This window comes from Camelus bactrianus, chromosome 3, assembly GCF_048773025.1.
Source record: "Camelus bactrianus isolate YW-2024 breed Bactrian camel chromosome 3, ASM4877302v1, whole genome shotgun sequence".
NCBI lineage: Eukaryota > Metazoa > Chordata > Mammalia > Artiodactyla > Camelidae > Camelus > Camelus bactrianus.
The window spans coordinates 6,119,296-6,136,725 of NC_133541.1; the positions used below are offsets into that span (position 1 = coordinate 6,119,296).

The 17,430-nt window shown below is 47.4% G+C and overlaps 1 protein-coding gene across 1 annotated transcript in view; it reads left to right on the top strand.

The window, feature by feature from the left end:
• The window catches only part of UBE2QL1 (ubiquitin conjugating enzyme E2 QL1), a 47,285-nt gene extending 40,603 nt beyond the window's left edge, over positions 1-6,682 (top strand). Inside the window, exon 2 of the mRNA XM_074356007.1 lies at positions 5,436-6,682. Coding sequence (XP_074212108.1) covers positions 5,436-5,567 — 132 coding nt within the window. The 3' untranslated portion in view covers positions 5,568-6,682. The remainder of the gene's footprint in view (positions 1-5,435) is intronic.
• The last annotated feature ends 10,748 nt before the right edge of the window (positions 6,683-17,430 follow it).

Here is a 17,430-nt window from a genome sequence, read left to right on the forward strand (position 1 = left end):
ACTAACAGTTACACCTTCAGAGACTTTAAAAGCAAGTAGCAGCCCTATAATTCAGCCCAGGAAATGAGTGAAGGAGTCTCAAAACTATACGAGGAGTCTGGAAATTCTAACTATTTTTAAAGGAGCAGAAGCCTGTAATTCATGGGTGAGTGAAACACAAAAATGGCACAAAAGTATGTTTGCAAAGAAAAAATACAGTAAAGAGAAAAATCTAACCAAGTGAGAAATAGCAAATGAACATATTTATGTCAACCTATTAGAATGACATTATTGAAAAGGCTGAGAAATTAACCCTATAGATGCAAAATATTGGATTTGCCTGAAGACGTTTTGGTGACCAAATAACCAACAGACGAATGGATAAAGAAGGTGTGGTGTATATATACAATGGAATATTACTCAGCAATAAAAAAGAATGAAATAGTGCCATTTGCAGCAACATGGATGGACCTAGAAATTATCATACTGAGTGAAGTAAGTCAGAGGAAGACAAATATCATATGATATCACTTCCATGTGGAATCTAAAATATGATACAAATGAACTTATTTACAAAACAGAAATAGACTCACAGACATAGAAAACACAATTATGGTTACCAAAGGAGAAAGATGGGGAGGGATAAATTAGGAGTTTGGAATTAACAGATACACACTACTGTATATAAAATAGATAAACAACAAAGACTTACTGTAGAGCACAGGGAACCATATTCAATATCTGGTAATGGCTCATAATGGAAAAGAATATATATATAACGGAATCATTTTGTTATATACCTGAAACTAACACAACATTGTAAGTCAAGTATACTTCAATTACAAAAAAAGCAAGTAGAAAGAACAGCCCTGGACTGTCAGGGACCTAGGGTGGACAGAGCCATCCCCTTCTTCTTGGAGCAGTGGACACCCCAAGGGCATTTCAGCAAGAACAGCTCGGCCACCCAGTGATTCACTGGGTGAGACTTAAACAGCCAATCCGAGGAGGACAGACAATCTATGAAAAGATATTTGTTAGCCGCGAACTTGGGTGCAAGACAGGAGGCGAGAGGGGTTCTTTGTGGCCAGCTGCGTGCGGTGAGGATGCTGAGACCGCGGACTGGCATTCACGCTCTGTCTCCCGGCTGCTGAATTGACTGAGTGGTGGGGTTTTGTGTTCATAATTCTTCCCAGGAAGAAGACGCAACAAAGGCCAGTCTGTTCCTTTGGGGTTTTGTCTGTTGTTTTTTGTAACAATTGCGACTTTCACAAAGAATAAGCAAAGTATTTGTACATGCCAAAAGCGTCAGAATATTTCGAGATTATTGTGAGCCTCTATTTGTCTGGAGGCTTTTAGTTCGAATTCTCAGGTCATACCATAAATTTTCAGTATTATAGAAAAGAATGATAGAATTTGTATTTAATGCAAAAAAAATCAGCCTTGACATTTGCTCCCACTTATGTAGAAATTGATGGCGACATTCCTGCAAAGATACATTTGCTTATGTTTAATGAAATAACATTGGACTTTGATCTGGACCCACGTGATGATTATTATAAACATGTTAGGTTTTTGTGGTCTCTTTTAATCAGGTGTAATTGCACCACATAAGCAAAGCAGGAGAGACGTGGGGAAGTTTCTAGAAGTCAGTAAATGGTGGTTTCCTTTCTTCTTTTCTGATTTTCCTTCACTCTTTAGCAGCTAATTAGAAGAAGCAGTACGTCCCTTAATCAGCAATGGAACAGTTCAGCCAGACAGAGGTCCAGAGGGGCAGGGAAACGCAGCAGATCTGGGCTTCTGGCTCCTCAACTGAGCCTTGGTCTGAGTCTCCACCGTTGGAAAGACGGATATTGGAAAGGAGCTGTAAGCTCTGAATTTAAACATGTGAAGCAGCCTTCCATTGCTGTTTGGGAGGGACTGGTGCCATTCTCCCCATGAATCAGGATGTCTTAGTGGTGGGCTATGAGAGAGAGCTGGGGTTGGGGGATCTTTCCCACCAAGCCACACAGACCTGGGTGGCTGCCACCCTCACTGCCTGTCCAAAGGGATGGGTATGCAGCATGACCCGGTGAGGCCGCCAGTGGTGGGGCCTGGTTCCCTTCCGGGTCCCCTTACATAGACAGCACAGGTCCGCAGTGTGCTGTGACAGAAATAGTCCATGTGGGGAATGCCCAGGGCCTGTTGAGAGAGCATCATTAGCGTGCTCAGAAACATCAGGAGACCGTTGAGAGCAGTGTGAGTGCGCCTGTGAGTGGATGAAATTCAGGGTGTTTCCATCCCACCTACAAAACACGTGCATGAGATGCTCGGGAAGGCGGGCGAAGGGAAGTCAGGTGCGAGGAAATGTGCCCGGAAGGGCGGTTGCAGGAGATGGGCCATCAGGAGGCGTCGTGGAGAACGGCTGAGCCTGGAGTGAGAGACAGCACTCCCCTGACTGAGGGTCCAGCACCGCCCAACTTCCCCTGGTCCTCAGTCTGCCCACCCCCTCTGCTGCCAAGTAAACCCCATTGCCCAGGGCTCTCTGGAGAGTGACGGCCGGAGACACGGCCACCTCAGTGCTGCCCGCTGGCTCCTTCTCGCTGCTGGTCTAGGGTCCCTGTGCCCACCCTCAGATGAATCAGACCTTTTGTCACCGCAGACCCAAATGCTCCGACTTTCAGCCCAGAGCACACCCAGTCACTGCGAGGGGAGCAGACCTGTCCCCATGGCCCTCACTCAACAGCAGAGATTGTATGAGGAAGCACTGGCCCTCAGCTTGACCCCATCCCTGGGACTCAAGGACAGGCTTCTGTCTCCATGTAAAAGGCTCCACCATCTTTTCAGAAACTGGTTCCCTTGTGACATGAATTACAAGAAAGCCACTATCCAAATTGGAAAAGAAGAGGTAAAAGTGTCACTATATGCTGACAACATGTTACTATATACAGAAAACCCTAAAAGGTCCACACAAAAACTACCAGAACTAATCAAAGAATTCAGCAAGGTAGCAGGTTACAAGATTAACGTTCAAAAATCAGTTGCATTTCTTTACAATAATGATGAATCAACAGAAAAAGAAAGTAAAGAAACAGTCCCCTTTAAAATAGCACCCAAAGTAATAAAATACCTGGGAATAAATCTAACCAAGGAGGTGAAAAACTTATACACAGAGAACTATAAAACACTGATGAAAGAAATTAAAGAAGACTTTAAAAAAATGGAAAGATATCCCATGCTCTAGGGTTGGAAGAATCAATATTGTTAAAATGGTCACACTGCCCAAGGCAATCTACAGATTTAATGCAATCCCTATCAAATTACCCAGGACATAGTTCACAGAACTAGAACACATCATAACAAAATTTATATGGAACCATCAAAGACCTAGAATTGCCAAAGCATTACTGAAGAAAAAGAAAGAGGCTGGAGGAATAACTCTCCCAGACTTCAGAAAATACTACAGAGCTATAGTCATCAAGACAGCATGGTATTGGTACAAAAACAGACATATGGACCAATGGAACATAATAGAGAGCCCAGAAATGAACCCACAAACTTTTGGTCAACTCATCTTCGACAAAGGAGGCAAGAATATACAATGGAAGAAAGACATTTCTCTTCAGCAAATGGTGTTGGGAAAACTGGACAGCAGCATGTAAATCAATGAATCTAGAACACTCCCTTACACCATATACAAAAATAAACTCAAAATGGATCAAAGACTTAAACATAAGACAAGATACAATAAACCTCCTTGAAGAAAATATAGGCAAAACATTATCTGACATACATCTCAAAAATGTTCTCCTTGAACAGTCTACCCAAGCAATAGAAATAAAAGCAAGAATAAACAGATGGGACCTAATGAAACTTACAGGCTTCTGCACAGCAAAGGAAACCAAAAGTAAAACAAAAAGACAACCTACGGAATGGGAGAAAATTTTTGCAAATGAAACTGACAAAGGCTTGATTTTCAGAATATACAAGCAGCTCAGATGACTTAATAAGAAAAAAACAAACAACCCAATCCAAAGATGGGCAGAAGACCTAAACAAGCAATTCTCCAAGGAAGACATACAAATGATCAATAGGCACATGAAAAAATGCTCAATATCACTAATTATCAGAGAAATGCAAATCAAAACTACAATGAGGTATCACCTCACACCGGTCAGAATGGCCATCATTCAAAAGTCCACAAATGACAAATGCTAGAGAGGCTGTGGAGAAAAGGGAACCCTCCTACACTGCTGGTGGGAATGCAGTTTGGTGCAGCCAGTGTGGAAAACAGTATGGAGATTCCTCAAAAGACTAAAAATAGACTTACCATATGACCCAGGAATCCCGCTCCTGGGCATATATCCAGATGGAACCCTACTTCAAAATGACACCTGCACTCCAATGTTCATAGCAGCACTATTTACAATAGCCAAGACATGGAAACAGCCTAAATGTCCATCAACAGATGACTGGATAAAGAAGAGGTGGTACATTTATACAATGGAATACTATTCAGCCATAAAAACTGACAACATAATGCCATTTGCAGCAACATGGATGTCCCTGGAGAATGTCATTCTAAGTGAAGTAAGCCAGAAAGAGAAAGAAAAATACCATATGAGATCACTCATATGTGGAATCTAAAAAAAAAAATCATAAATACAAAACAGAAACAGACTCATAGACATAGAATACAAACTTGTGGTTGCGAAGGGGGTGGGGGGTGGGAAGGGCCAGATTGGGATTTCAAAATGTAGAATAGATAAACAAGATTATACTGTATAGTACAGGGAAATATATACAAGATCTATGTGGTAGCTCATAGAGAAAAAAATGTGACAATATACATATGTTCATGTATAACTGAAAATTTGTGCTCTACACTGGAATTTGACACAACATTGTAAAATGATTATAACTCAATAAAAAAATGTTTAAAAAAGAAAAAGAAAGTTGCCCCTGAGCTTGAAAGTAAAAAGTCAGAGTTTTAAGATGTATGTGTGAATATATATACACATCTATATATAAACACATACCCCTACTGCTGCAGGAGAGGAACTGGGAGCTATAATTAAAGGCATTCTGTGGTGGGAGGAAAGGGGAGTTAGAACAATATTTTGCCTCCAGGACAACACACTCTGTTCTGCATTGATGCTCTTTTGATAAAGCTGATCCTCCCAGCGCGGTGCGGGAGCGGGAGCGGGGCCGCCTTCCAGCATCAGGGACGGAGCGCCTTCCGGGGAGGAAGCCAGTGCCGGAGTCTGTGAAGACAGCAGCCCGTCTGTCCCTCCCTCCCTGAAAAGCTTGCCGACCACTGGACTCCGCCATCTGCTTTGTACCAAAGCTGTGATGTTCCGTGTCTCTCCTTACATCGGATTGATTCAGAAATCCCCGCCGCTTTGTGGGTCTGTAACAGAGAGGGCGGGAATCAGGATACTGCTGGGTTCTAACCTGGTCTTTCTATTCCTCTCATGCAGGGGCGGATCTGTAGAAAAGCCGGCAAATCAAAAAAGTCCTTCAGTCGCAAGGAAGCTGAAGCCACCTTTAAGAGTTTGGTGAAGACTCACGAAAAATACGGCTGGGTGACCCCGCCCGTCTCTGATGGCTGATGTCTGCGACATGCATTAGACGCTTAAGCCACCTCTCCACTCACACAGATACCCGACATCTCCTCCCCCACGCTGAGCATCCTTCATCCTTTTTTACTACAGCCAGAACTGAATCCTGAATGCCAAGGACACGTTTAAGTTATTTATGATCAGATGTGTTTACAGAGAGAAAGAGGGAGCAAACGCTGTTCGGGATTAAGTTTCGATTATAAATGAATGATCATCCCTAAGTCACTTTAGAACAAATGTCGAGAAGGTGACATCCCCCATCCGCCTGTCCCTCCCCCAGCCCATCACTTTGCTCTCAGCTTCTTTCCATGACAGCAGCTCCAAAGAGCAGGCAGGAAACTCAACGCCCCTTGCTCCACCCGTTTACACGTAAGTGGCACCGTTCACATGTAATAGGTACGGCCCGCGTCGCCGGCACATGTTCTCTGGGCTCCCTGTCTCTTTCTCTCCCTGGCAGGTCGACGTAACTTGAAGACACGTCTTTCTGTGGCCCTGTTCTAGTGATTTAAAACCACAACTGCCCACTTGGTTACAACGTGCTCCCAGCGCTGGTGCCAGCGCCCTGGGGTGAAGGTGGGGGTGCTCAGGCCGGGAGGGCGCACACATGGTGCAGATGCCGGGGCGGGCTCCCTGGGGCTCAGAGCATCCTCGGCGGTCGGATGCAGACAGTCTCTTCCGTTATCCTGAAATGCTCCTACGACCTTTGTGTCCCTGTCTTCTCTCTGCTGGTCAACCTACCACCAAAAGCAAAAGACAATGTCCCATTTGATGAAGTCACCTGACTCATTTTCTTATGTGTGCTCGTGACAGGGAATGCGAGAACTGCCAAAGGAGGCCCGGTGACCGTACGACGATTTGCATGACCCAGTAGTCACTGTTGTGTCCCCGAGGCTGGGATGCGTGAGTGCCCTCGCTATGATATAAACTTCTGTTATTTATCTCCCCACAATTTCATTTTCTCTTTTGTTCAGTTACTTAGAACTTTCTAAGAAACTCCATGAAATGAGGAAACACTGTTTATAATAATGTGCGGAAAGAGGTTAAATGTTCATTCCAAGTGGAATAATCTTATTGGACACATTTGAAATAAAATCATGCATACCTGACACACGGCCTCACGGATCCAGTCATTGTGGGCTATCCTGCCATCTAAAACAGTTCAGCTGTTTTTTTTTTAATTTAATATTTCAAATAACATGACAGCCTCCTGCCACAAGGTGCAGGAAAAGGGTCTTAGGAAGCCATGGTCTTTGCAAAACTCCAGTGGATTAAAATGTCCCCAGAAGCAACCAGGGAGACAAGTAGAAACTGACTGGAAGAACTAAGGGATGATTTGGCCAAACTCGAATGTTGCCGGTTATATTTTACCACTTTGAAGGAAGAGGAATTTTCTTTGCTGATCATATTAAATTCTTCAGGCAGTGTTGGGCACTTACAGACCTGTTCACTGGTCCAAGGTGATCAGAGATCTGAATGACCTCACCTCAAAGGACAGGGGTCAGCTCCTCCCAGCACGATTAGTCATTCACCAAATTGACCCTTTATTGCCACTTTTTTTTTTTTTTTTTTTGCAACTTTCTTATGTGCCCCAGATACACATGTGGTTCTGTCTGGCCGAAATGCTTGACCTCCTGCTCGAGTTCCCTCTAAGTAATAATAGTCATGAAATTCGATGACAATGAACTTAAAGCGTCCATTCACCTGATCCTCTGCTGCGGAATTCTCCATCCTGGAAACCTGATGGTTAATGGATGGCCTTGGGCCCTTGGGCTCTTTGTTGTGCTGGAATTACAGGGTGGGTGTTAAAGGTCTAGGACAGAAACACTGGCTAGGGAGAGCGCCTGAGTTTCTTTCTTTCTAGAGAGTTTCCTTTTCCAATTTCAGAGTAAAGATAACTTTCTTTTAGGAACATAGTTATATACATGGAGAGAGAGCTATAAACCCAAAGCTGGGTCACTTCAGTGCTGGTCATCAGCTGACTGAAGAACGTGGCCAGAGCTGTTTCGGGTGTAACCAGGAGGTGACTGATAACCTAAGGGTGGAATAGGTTACTGCCAACAGCAAGGGCGAGGCAGGCCTTTGGCTTAATTTCAACCTCTCTGTACACCCCAAATTTGACTTCTTTTGCATGGCATTCCCATTAGGTTTAATAGAAACTGAAACTTATGGAGGAAATGGTAGTGAAGGAAATATCATTTCTCACTTAAATTGGTATGACTTTCTCATTCTAAAAGCAGCAGGGAATCATTTAAAAGTCAACTAGTGTTTTGACTCTTAGTCAGAAGCAGGAACTCCCTTCCTGGTGGCTGGAGGCAGACGCCGCTGCGTTGGTCCAACAGCAGAGCCAGGCCATGGACGTTTCCTGATGGCCCCGCATGTGGGGCCTGCCTGCCTCTGGAGCCCGGGGTCACGTTCCCACGCAGGCCAAGAAAGACAGCCCTCTCCAGACCAACAGCAGGACAGTGATGGGGTGGTGTGCAGACGTGCACATCCCACCAGCTCCACACCCCGCTTATCGATGGGGACTTGGATCCAGCCAGTGGCCACAGAACAGAGGGAAGGAAAAATACAGACGCACGCATGCGTCCGTGACCAGCCAGTGGTTTTCCTGGACAGACTGCCTTTGCTCCTGGGTGTCCCCTCCACAGCCGGCCCAGGGCAGTGCATGCCACCAGCATGGGCTCACTGGCTCTAGGACGATCACGAATGACTTCTGCTTAAGGAGGCCTCTGTGAGCAATAGGTTCCACACGCACATAGATACACACACACACGCGCACACACACATGCCAACACACACACGTGCACACACACACACACATTCCCTAGAAGACTCTCAATCTCTAAAATGTGTAACTCAGAAAGAAACAGGGTTTAGGCCTAAATTTTTCCAGCTCCCAAGTTCCCTCTATTTATCAGAATTCAATCTTATTTTTGGAGAGAAAAAATCTGTGGCTTGGTGAAAAGGACCCAATATAGAAAGGCAGATCTATGGACGCCTGCAGTGTCCGTGTGACTCTGGGGAGGTGGCGGGGGGGTCCCTTCACCTGCATGAGCCTTAGTTTCCTTGGCTGTAAAATCCTACCAGGTTGGTGAGAGAATTGATTTAAACAAAGAAGGAAAGTGCTTGGGAACCAAAACTTTTCATATGAAATTTACACGTGATTTTATAGTATGCGGAAATATATTAAAAAACTGGCTTTCAGTAGCTCACACTTGGATGAAGGCTCAGATTCGGCAATTACAATGGTTCAGATGCAATTACCTTGTAATCATACACTGGCTTTCTGTCCCCAACCCCCTACCTTAAGGCAATCAAACGAACTTAGTGACCTTCTCTTACCCACTCAGATACAGGGAACGTAGACATTAAAGACCCGGCTTCTCCCTGGAAGAACTCCCGAGATGAGAATAATGCACGGCAACAAGGAACGAGCGGCGCACACCAAAGGCAGCCGAATGCTCCGTTGTGTTGCAGCCGCTCGGGCCGTGGTGCAGGCCCAGGGGCTCCCGGACCCGTGACTAGGGGAGACTCCACAGAGGGAGTCCAGTCTGAGTGACATCTGGGCAGGAGGGAAGGGCAGGTGTAGGGCACGGTCTCCATCGACACCGGCCCTGGAGGGGACAGCTGGGCGGCGACTTGCCACTACTCCCCTGCAAGGGCCCTGTCTGTCTGTGGATCCGATTTCAGGAGGCAGGACGCTGTCCCACCTCACAGCTTAACCATGGCCTGTGGGGCTGCCTCTTTCCCTAAAAATTGGATTTCTGTGTTTTATCTGAACTCTCTTAGCAGCAAGAATCGCAATGGAATTTGCTTTCTAAAGAAGCAAGGTGGCTTCCCAGCTGAAGTGCGGGTGGGCCCACTGACTCAGGGAGGCACTTAGCCTAACTGTGTGCACTTGCCAGGGAGGCAGCAAGCAGAGAGAGGTTCAGTGGCTTTTCCAAAGTCAGCTGAGAGGGGAAGCCACGGCCAGTCTTGGTAGTGCTTTCCGACCCTCCATGGACCGCCTGGCAATTCACGTGGCCACACCCGAGCACACACCTTTGAGCCCACAGTTGGCTCTGAAGAGCCACAGGTCTCCCAAGCTGACTGGGAATCACCCGGAGTGATCCTCTCTGTGCATCAGGCAAGTCGGTGCAAAAGGCAGCTCCCACGCCCTGTTCTGGGGAGCTGTGATGAGGGGCTTGGAGCTCAACCCATGTGCTCACAATCAATACTTTTTTTCCTTCCAAAGACATGAAAGTAATATACAGCCGCATTCCTTAGCTTTATAGTATGTTCTACCTTATCTGTTGAATTTTTGCAGCCTCCAGTTTACACAGTATTGAGTTTCACTCAATCCCAGGGCCCATCTGACCCACAGGATGTGACCAACGAACTGGAAAGGCCAAATAAACACAGTTGACATCAGGAAAGGCAATGAGCAATGTTAGCTCGGTTCCAGAAGAAACACAGGAGTGAAGTGAGCTGTCCCAAGAGTATTTGAATAGAGTGGAGATCCAAAGGGAAGCCAGATTTTATTGTGAGGTCACAGTAGGGCTAGACAAATAGCAGAGTGGCCCTGGGGGAAGTCTGGTTCCAAGGTCATCCTCTCGGGTCAGTAAGGCAGTATGTGGTGAGGAAATAAATAACTTTCCACTGCAGATTCACTCTGTCTGTCCTGCAGGGTTAAAACAAGGAGATGCTTCCCCATTTCTTCCCCTGGAGGTCAATTGATTGGCTGCCCTATTTAGTGTCTCTAGATCTTGGGTGACCACTGGTGATGACATGAATTGAGCTAAAATAGAGCTGCTGTAACCTGATGTGCTTGGTTTCACTTCCTGCTTGTCCCCTCTACCAACGTGATCTTTTTTGAGCGTCATCAGGGTTATGACCATGGTAAGATGCTAATCCACATGCCATAGGCTACTTAGTGCAAACTCTCAAGACTGTCACCACAATGAACGTTGAGGCTTTGGTGTATAGTCTTTCCAAAGTTGTCCTAGTCTGTGATCCTCAAACGGAGAGGCAGGAGTTGCATGGACCATAAAATCAATAGGAAAGAAACGTCGACGATTGGAAGAGGGTGCATGCTTGAGTCACAGAATCTAGAGGCACTGTCCTCGTGGGCAAATGATGATTCTGAAAAGAAAGGCGTGAAAGCCAATAACTGTCTTTCCACAGAATGTTTGTTGCATCCTTGCATGGTCTGTGTTCCGTAGCTGTCAGAATTTCCCTGGGTTTCCGTATGTGTTATCCTCTGTGGTCCATTGTGGGGGGCCCTCTGTCTCGTGGTGCCCTCCGACTTTCTGTGCTTTGATTTATCTGTGGTTTGCCAAATGAAAACTTTGACGCATGTCACGGGTATTCACTATAAAAATCAATGAACCGCAACTGAACCAAATCTAACTAAGCACCCATGTGACTTAGAAGATTTCTCTCTCAGCTGCCATGTACATTTTAAAGGTTTGTAAACATGTTTGCCGAAGATTCCCATTAAAGTTTCTCAACCTAATTGAAATTGTATGCTTAGCACAATGCTACGGCCTACACTAATACTGAATCACAGAGACACTTCTGGGAAAACTGCTGTCAAGCAGTAATTTTGGGAAGTGGCAGTTTTCACACACCGTTAGCTCCACGTATTTAAAAGGGCGGCCAGCTTTCCGCGCTAGGAGGTAAGTCGGCTGTCCGTTTTTTATTCTAAACGGTTCATCGGAGAAACTTCTTGGCCCTTGTGTCGATATTTGAGACTGTGTTCTGATCAAAACACATTTTTCTTTTCAGATCTGAAAATGGGACCATTTTAGTATTGAATAGGCGAAGGCTTTGGAGTCGAACACACTCCTCTGCCTCACGTCCCACGTGGATAAGGAACTTAGCCTCCCAGAATCTCGGTTTCCACTTTCCAAACTACAATTATGAAGTTACTATTTACAGAGGGGAGTGCCGTGACAAGACAAAGCAGTACGTGGGAAGCCCTCTGCCTGGCACGTAACTGACACTCAGGACAGCTTTCAGAAACCGCAGGATGGGTCTGGTGCGGTCAGGCTGACGGCGTGGGTCGGCTGTTAGGGTCGGCTTTAAGTTGTCCACTTCATCCCAGGTGAACTTGGGCAAAGGCATGGAAGGTTCTCCAGTAATTGGGCATTGGCTCTGCCTTTCACTTAGGCGACAGAGACGAACATGTGACCAATCACACACTCTCCCCCAGAACACATCCGCCCCCACGCCACCCAGCTGGGTGGGGGAGTTGGCTGCCGTGGCGTGGGTAATCTACGTCCAGCGACACACTTTCCTTAAGGCAAAAGTTAAGGACCCAGCAGGACTGTAACAACACCCCAACCCTAAGGAGTCAGGGTGTGGTCTCTACGTCAGTAGGACAGGGACCTACTGTCAAAGCTGCATAAAATGTCTGCTCTTGACCTCTGCTGTGTTTGTCACTTACGTGTTTGCCTTCAAGAGTTCTACTTCCAATCAAGAATAAACTTTGCCTGTTAGTGGAAACAAGTTATTTTTACTTGAACACAGGGGCAGGGCGGAGACACTGAGGTAGGTGGGTGCACAATCTGTTGGCAAAAATGAAGTCTAAATCAACTGTTTTAGGCTGATATGCCTTCTAGGGCAGGGACTGTGTGTCACCCTGCAGGGACTGGTCTGCACAGAGGCAACCGACCAGCAGTTTTCTGAGCCATGAAAAGTTTTCTGATAAATAATTTTGAAGATGAAATCCAATCACATAATTCTGCACAGCTTGAATAAAATCTCCCATAGGAAACTATTCCTTTTTTAAAAAAAATTCTTCTTCTTCTATATTTGCAAAGTTTTTAATTTCTCCAAGACCTTTTAGAACTCTGTCTTTATATCATCTCCACAGGCAATGCTGCCAGGTAGATTCACAGACGGTTCTATGCTGAGCTGAGAGATAGGAAATAAGCGTTAAAAGCTTAACTGGGTTTTCAAACCTGCTTTTACTTGCACATGGTCAATTACTTTTCTGCATCACTTAAACATTACATTAAGTTAATCCTAAAGCAACTTTTAAATCTCTAACCTCAAGGGGTATTTCTAGCAACAACTCTCCAAAGTTTACCTTTTTAAATAATACAGATCATTTTGCATTTGACAGTCTTTCTTATTTTTACCAAATTCTGTGTATCTGCACACACACCCCTGATGTATGTAGTCTTAGTCTCATTGTTTCACAGGTTTCTTCTCACTTTAGTTTCTCCTTTTTATGGTGTTACTTTTCCATGAAGCATTAATTTCTGGAATGGCATACAATTGCGCGCAAGGCTATCTCCTCTCTTTTGCAATCGGGAGCCTCCCAGGGTCTCTGGTCTCACCTGCTGGGGGGCTGTGTCCTATGCCACTTGTCCTCAGAACCCTGAACTTCATGGCGTCCAGGGTAACAACTTTCCCACACTGAAATGGTGGGAATTGAAACTGTTTTTAGTAAATGATAGCTTGGAGCTTCCTCGGATTTTCTCTAGAAAGCTAGCTTTGGAAATAAAAGTAAAGGCTCTCCTAATCATCATGCCAATTATTTATTTAATAAATGAACTGGAAAGGGCCTTAGAGGTCGCTGGGAATGACCCGGGCCTTTAATTTGGTTCAGTCAGCACCACGCTCAGTCCTCAGCTCGGGGCCTGTTTGAACACACTTCCTTCTGATCACATAAAGGGTTTTGAAACTCGCCTGTCCCAATGACTTCTAACAGTGAAAGGATTCTATGACAAAAGAAGTGTAACCCAGAGACCTCACTTTTTTGAAGGGTGTTTTAAGACACAGGAAGTTAAATTCATAGTCCAGGCTTCCCATCTAATACAAATAACACAATAAAGCTGGGACCAGAGACGGGGAGCCTGTCATTTCTGGTCACACGGTTGTAGACGTGCGACATATATCTACATACACAGGCATGTGCGGCGCAGCTAAGAGCCAGGCGCTGTCTTGGAACATCAAGAAAAAATATATATATTTGGCATATATGTCAAAATGTAAAAATATATGAATTTAAATATATATCTATACATGTGGTGATGAGTGGAGAAGTGGTCTCCCAAAAGGTATGCCCAAGTCTTAACCCCCAGAAGCTGTGAGTGCAACTTTATTTGAAGTCTTTGCAGGTGTAATTAAGTTGAGGATCTCAAGATGAGATCATTGTGGGTTTAGGCTGGACCCTAAAGCTAATGGTAGGTGTCCTTATAAAGCAAAAGTTGAGGGAGATTTGAGAAACAGAGACACAGGGGAGAGGGCGACACGAAGACGGAGGCAGAGACTGAAATGGTGAGTCTACCAGCCGGGCAACGGGCAATGTCAAGCACCACCAGCACCTCCAGGGGCTGGGAGGGGGGCAGCAACGGATTCTCCCTCAGCCCCCGGAAGGAACCAAACCCAGGTCTGGACTTCTGGCCCTCCTAGGTGGGCAGAGTATTCAACGCTATCCTGCAAAAAGCCATTCCTTTGAGCCTCTCTCTCTGAATCTCTGAAAATGTAACTGCCAAGACTTCCGTGACATTGGCACTTTCTTCCCTCGGAAGCAAAGGTCACAATGGTGTGGTGGCGCGGGGCTGCAGGTGTGGAAGGAAGGGCGCTGGAAAGAAACTGAAAGTTTGCAAAGAGCAGACCCACGAAGGAAGGCACCCCAGGTGGTACGTTGCATTTTATGGCAAGAATGAAGTGATGGGCCTGGTCTTTACCTAAAAATAGATTCTCCTGCTGGCCTTGAAGAGGGACGCTGCCAAGGTGGGAGGGGCCTCACGGCAGGAGACTGCGGGGTCTCTAGGAGCTGAACCTGCAGGAAACAAGACCCCCGCCCCATAGCTGCTCGGGACTGAATTCTGCCAACAGCGGCCCGAGCTCCAGAAGGAAACACAGCCCAGCTGACTCCCTGGCTGCAAACTGGGGAGATGCTGGGCAGAGGACCCGCTAAGCTGTGCCTGGACCCCCGACCCAGACAAAGTGCGAGACCACAGATGAACGTGATTGTAACTGCTAACTGTTGCACAGCAATGAAAAACAAACACAACAGGCGAACCGCACGTCTTCGTCTTCCCCTACCCAGAGACGCTGAACTCAGTGGTGAGGAGAAGGTTCTGCCAGAGGACAGCCGGCCTGGCCTTGCCCAGGTGTTACGTTGTGGCTCCTCTGGGCCCCGGGGCATGATCTCCGTTCCCTGCAGCTGCCATGGCAGTCACCATGAACTGGGTGGATTAAAACAACAGAAATGTATTCTCTCACATTTCTAGAAGCCAGCAGTCCAAGATCATGGTGCTGGCAGGACCACGCTCTCTCTGAAGGCTCTGAGGGAGGATCCTTCTTGCCTCGTCCAACGTCTGGTGGCTCTTGGCATCGCCTGGCTTGTGGCTGTATTTTGCCAATCCCTGCCCCGATCTGTGCCAAATCGCCCTCTGCCTGTTCTCACAGGGGCACTTGGCATTGGATTCAGGACACACTCAGATAATCCAGGACGATCTCACCTCAAGATTCCTAATTTAATTACACCTGAAAAGACCCTTTTTTCAAACAAGATACCAGGGCCCAGGACGTGGGCTTATCTTTCCAGAAGCTGCCAATCAACCTACCTCAGGCGTCAGTGCCAACGATCTTGAAATTTGCACGCACACCACATCCCAGCTCTGCCTGCCCTTGACCCTGGGGCAGAGCCCTCCCTCCTCTGTGGTCTGCAGATCACCCTCTCCAGAGGGTGCAGTCCCTGCCTGTCCCTCCCCTAGCCCTGCACCCGCCCCTCTTCTCAGCATCCTGGCCCTGGTGAGGGGATGGGCAGAGCTGGCAGGGACTTGCCCCATCCAGCAGGCCGGCTCACCCAAGGAGGCCCAGCAGCGGAAGGGACACGTGGGCCTGCTGCTTTTCCAGTGAGAATTTGTCCGAGGAGAAGGCAAGAGCCAAGACCGCCGATGTTCCGCAGAGGGCAGCTTGGGGTCAGCTCATTTCATTCGGGAACGCCTGCTGACTCCTTGAGGTGAGTGAACCACAGCTTCAAAAAAGTGCACCTTTTCCCTTGAACTGGAGTTTCCTCTCTCAAGTTTGCTCTAAGTAATGAACACCTGCGGGGAGCTGTGTACTGAGTCACCGGCCGGTGGCACCGGTCTTGCCGTTTGGTCCTGCAGATGCTTCCCCGTGGCCCTGACTCATCGCCCCCACCCTCCTGGCTGTGAACAGACAGATGACTTCAGGGACCAGAGAGCATCTGGAGAAAGAGAAGATTGATTTTGGTGTAAAAAGTTTTCCCAGGAAGGGAAACCCCCAGCCCTGTAAATGAACCACCAACAGCCATGAGGAAACGCCACCGCCCTCTGAGACCCAAACCCCCAGGTGCCTCCCATGGCCCACGGCAGGCCCTGCCAAAGACAGCGGGGGACGCCCCTCCCCTTCCGTCAAATTCTCCTGGTCACCTTGGCTGCTTGCTCCTCTCTCTCTACTGGCTGAGAGTTCAAACTTCTCCCGAACAGACCTGCATGGAATTTGACCCAACACTGAACTACGCACTGGTGATTCCCAGAGCCTCTGCCTGTTCGCACCTGCCGCCAGAATTCAGCCCCAGAGCAGCTCTGCTCTGTCCAGCTTGTGCAGAGCAGATGCCGCCAGGCCTGGTGATGGGTTGACTAGAAAGAACATTTTAATTAGAGGGAGGTGGGGAATAGGGACCAGACAGAGAGGCCTGGCGTCATCCCTTTTTCTGGGTTGGCAGCTTCTGAACCGCGTGTTCCAACGTGTGGGTGGTTCCTGGCGATGTTAATTACTTTTCTTCCCAAAGCTCATGCCGGCTGGGCCCCGATGAGACACGGAGTGGTCTGTGAAACAAACTGTGCTCGGATCAGATTCTCTACGGGGATGAGATGGATCTCCTGGTTCTGATGCCTTGTGCTGGAACGAGTGGTCCTGGGACCGTGCCTGCTCAGAGCCCTGTGGGAGGGGAATGAGATGGATCGCCTGGTTCTGATGCCTTGTGCTGGAACCAGTGGTCCTGGGACCGTGCCTGCTCAGAGCCCTGTGGGAGGGGAATGAGATGGATCTCCTGGTTCTGATGCCTTGTGCTGGAACCAGTGGTCCTGGGACCGTGCCTGCTCGGAGTCCTGGGGGAGGGCAGCATCTGCTGCAGGGGATTCAGGAACTGGCTGGTGAGACGGGGCCGCAGGAGGACACGTCCCTTCCGATCCCCAGTCTAGACCAGAAGACTGGCGTTTCTCAACCGCAAATAGAAACTAACCAGCCACATAAGCAGGATCTGCACAAAAATATCCATCTGGAGGCCGTCCTGTAATTTACTCTCTTTGTCATAGAGAGAACTATATATTTTTTTCCTTCAGAAGCGTCCTTTCCTTCCCCACAATTCTGAACGTTGGACAGAAGTGGGAGATGCATCAATGAAAGAGTCCTGTCCTGCCCGGGCGCCTGGCCGGGGTCCACATCGCAGCAGGCCCCACGGGGCCGTCAGAACAAAGGGCAGATCATAGGATTTGCACAGATCGGCCCCAACTGCCCACGTCAGCTTCCTGACATTCTATATGTGGGGTTTTTTTCCCATGGTGCTAGAGGGGGAAAGTCATATATTTCTTATAATTTTTTTACTTGAAAAAAAAAAAGATGAGAAAGCAGGACCGAAAAGGGAAACACGTGGTCAGAGAGAGTCCCTGTGAGCCAGGAGGGTGGGGGAGAAATTAAAATGTTCAAGGTGCTGTGGCTACGTGAGGCCAGTAGAGGGCACAAACCCCAGCTTACCTGGAGCCTGGTATGAGGCGGGCAAGGGAATAAAGGAAGGTTCCCGCCAGTTCCCTAGCACCCACCCCGTGCCTCTGCAGGGCAGCAGCAGCCCCCTGTGCACCCTCCTCGGGATGCAGGGCTGACCTGG